Here is a 2,104-nt window from a genome sequence, read left to right as displayed (position 1 = left end):
CCCTCTCTCCCTTCTCCTCCCTCTCTCTCTCTAGGAGGGTCAATTAGGTCGTCCTCCTTCTGATGACAAAGAGTGGCACATGATTCCAGGTTGTGTCACTCTAAGTGATTCTTACAAGTCAAAGTGGATATCAGCATCAAACAATCAGACCTTTATATCAGTCGATGAATCACTTGTTTCTGATGATTTGTTGAACAAAACTGTTGTATTTGGACACACTGATTGTATAGGTACATTTTACATGCATACATGTAGCACATGTAATAACTACATACATGTACATGTACATGTATGTGTACATGTACATGTCTGTGTACATTGTATTTCAAATGGTGATTTTCTTGTAGCATTGAGGCATCATATAGTACATGTACATGTACATTGTACATGTACATTTTTAAACATGTATATGTATTTTAATAAATTTATAGAATTCTTTTTAATTTTTTGGAATCAGCTTCAATTTTCTACACAGCATAAGAATGCATAAAAAATGTATAAAAATGAACTCCTAGCCATTTTGACGAAATACATGTACTGTAAATCAGGCATACATACATGTATATGTATTTTAAGTGGTGATTTTTTTATAGCATTGAGGCATCATACAGTACATGTACATGTATAAAAACATGTATATGTAATTTATAAATTTATAGATTTCTTTTTAATTTTTTTGGAATCAGCTTCAATTTTCTACACAGCATAAGAAGACGTACATGTATATGCATCAAAAAATTATAAAAGTGAACTCCTAGCCATTTTTGACAAAATACATGTACATGTACCCTGTGCTGTAGTTTAGGGTATTTCATGGAAGGAGTGACCAATTCTTTCTCTCTCTTATATAATGTTAAATCCTCCTATCATTAATGTTAATCATTGCTAGGTTTGCTGCCTCCTTCAATTGATGAAATGAAGTCAAGTCTTGTTGTTATTAATCCAACCACTTTACTATCTAAAAAGTTAGTTATTGGAGTTATGTACATGTTACTTGTATATTTACATGTACATGTACAGGTACATGTAAATCACTGTTATTGAGAAGAATATTTGGATTATTTTAGTTACACACGTACATGTGCAGTATGTTTTTAAACTAGGCTATGTATGTACATGTACATTGTATAGCCTTGGGTATTTTTCAGAATTTTGACGTTTTTTTAAAATGGCTATAACTTGAAAAATTGAAGTCGGAATCACCTCAAACTTTCTACACAGCATGAGGACATCAATATGTATCAGAAAATGTAATGAAAATTTGAGGTGATTCCGGAGCCATTTTTTGGAAAAAACCAATACTATTATTATGCTGATGTGATAGTGAACTTTTTATTATGTTTTAAGCCTGCAATAAACCATTTACATGTACATGTACATTTGCCTGTTTTGATCATGTGACTATCATGTGACGTTACATGTACATGTATTCTCCAATAGGTTGGACGGTGATGAGCAAGAGTCTCTCAGTGGGCGGAGTCTGTGTATCGATCCAGAATATAATGTTCTGTGGAGCTTTGATGTTAGCAGTTTTGAAATATGCTGTTATAATCCTGTAGCAGCTGAAGTTAAAGGTTTGAAATGATCCTCTTCCTCCCTTTTCTTTTTGCCCTTTTTCCTGAATACACATTCATAGTTCTGCCTATTGTGGTCGGGGGTGGTCGGGACAACCACCTCAACAAATGAACGAACCAGTTCATCACTTAGACCAACCATCCAATTAATACTAATAACCATACATAAAGCATGATACTGTAGTCTAGTAGTATAGTGTACATAAATAAAAAGGAACAATATTAGTCTCCGACCACCTCTAATTTTATTCTAGGCAGAACCCTGGTACATTTATGTTTGTTATTTTGTTTCATGTGAACATACCAAGACAGTATTTATGTAGTTATGTGATCATTAATGTACATGTGCATGACACCACTCTTGATGACACAAAGCATGCAATTCACATTGTGTACACTAAGAGTGGTTAACTTGATCTCTTTCTCTCTCTTCTTTCATTTCTATCTCTTCCTTCATTCTCTATTGCTCATTATTTCATTATGTGTGTACACAGTTTACTTATTATCATGTAATGATGTATCTTATGTGA

The 2,104-nt window shown here is 33.3% G+C and overlaps 1 protein-coding gene across 1 annotated transcript; it reads left to right on the top strand.

Moving 5' to 3' along the window:
* The first annotated feature begins 38 nt into the window (after positions 1-38).
* Positions 39-1,585, top strand: LOC109590496 (E3 ubiquitin-protein ligase MYCBP2-like). The gene is made up of 3 exons (XM_020006401.1): positions 39-230; positions 890-965; positions 1,441-1,585. The coding sequence occupies exons 1-3, from the start codon at positions 80-82 to the stop codon at positions 1,583-1,585; spliced, it is 372 nt and encodes a 123-aa protein (XP_019861960.1). The 5' UTR covers positions 39-79.
* The last annotated feature ends 519 nt before the right edge of the window (positions 1,586-2,104 follow it).

Source organism: Amphimedon queenslandica, unplaced genomic scaffold (genome assembly GCF_000090795.2).
Source record: "Amphimedon queenslandica unplaced genomic scaffold, v1.1 AMPQUscaffold_9936, whole genome shotgun sequence".
Lineage (NCBI taxonomy): Eukaryota > Metazoa > Porifera > Demospongiae > Haplosclerida > Niphatidae > Amphimedon > Amphimedon queenslandica.
Note: the sequence above shows the minus strand (reverse complement) of the source record. Positions and strands in the feature narration are given on the sequence as shown.

Excerpts from the sequence above, each read along its gene's own strand:
- LOC109590496 (XM_020006401.1), top strand. The coding sequence starts at position 80 with ATGATTCCAGGTTGTGTCACTCTAAGTGATTCTTACAAGTCAAAGTGG. Across the intron at positions 231-889 it reads TGGACACACTGATTGTATAG|GTTTGCTGCCTCCTTCAATT; the intron begins GTACATTTTACA and ends AATCATTGCTAG. Across the intron at positions 966-1,440 it reads ACCACTTTACTATCTAAAAA|GTTGGACGGTGATGAGCAAG; the intron begins GTTAGTTATTGG and ends ATTCTCCAATAG.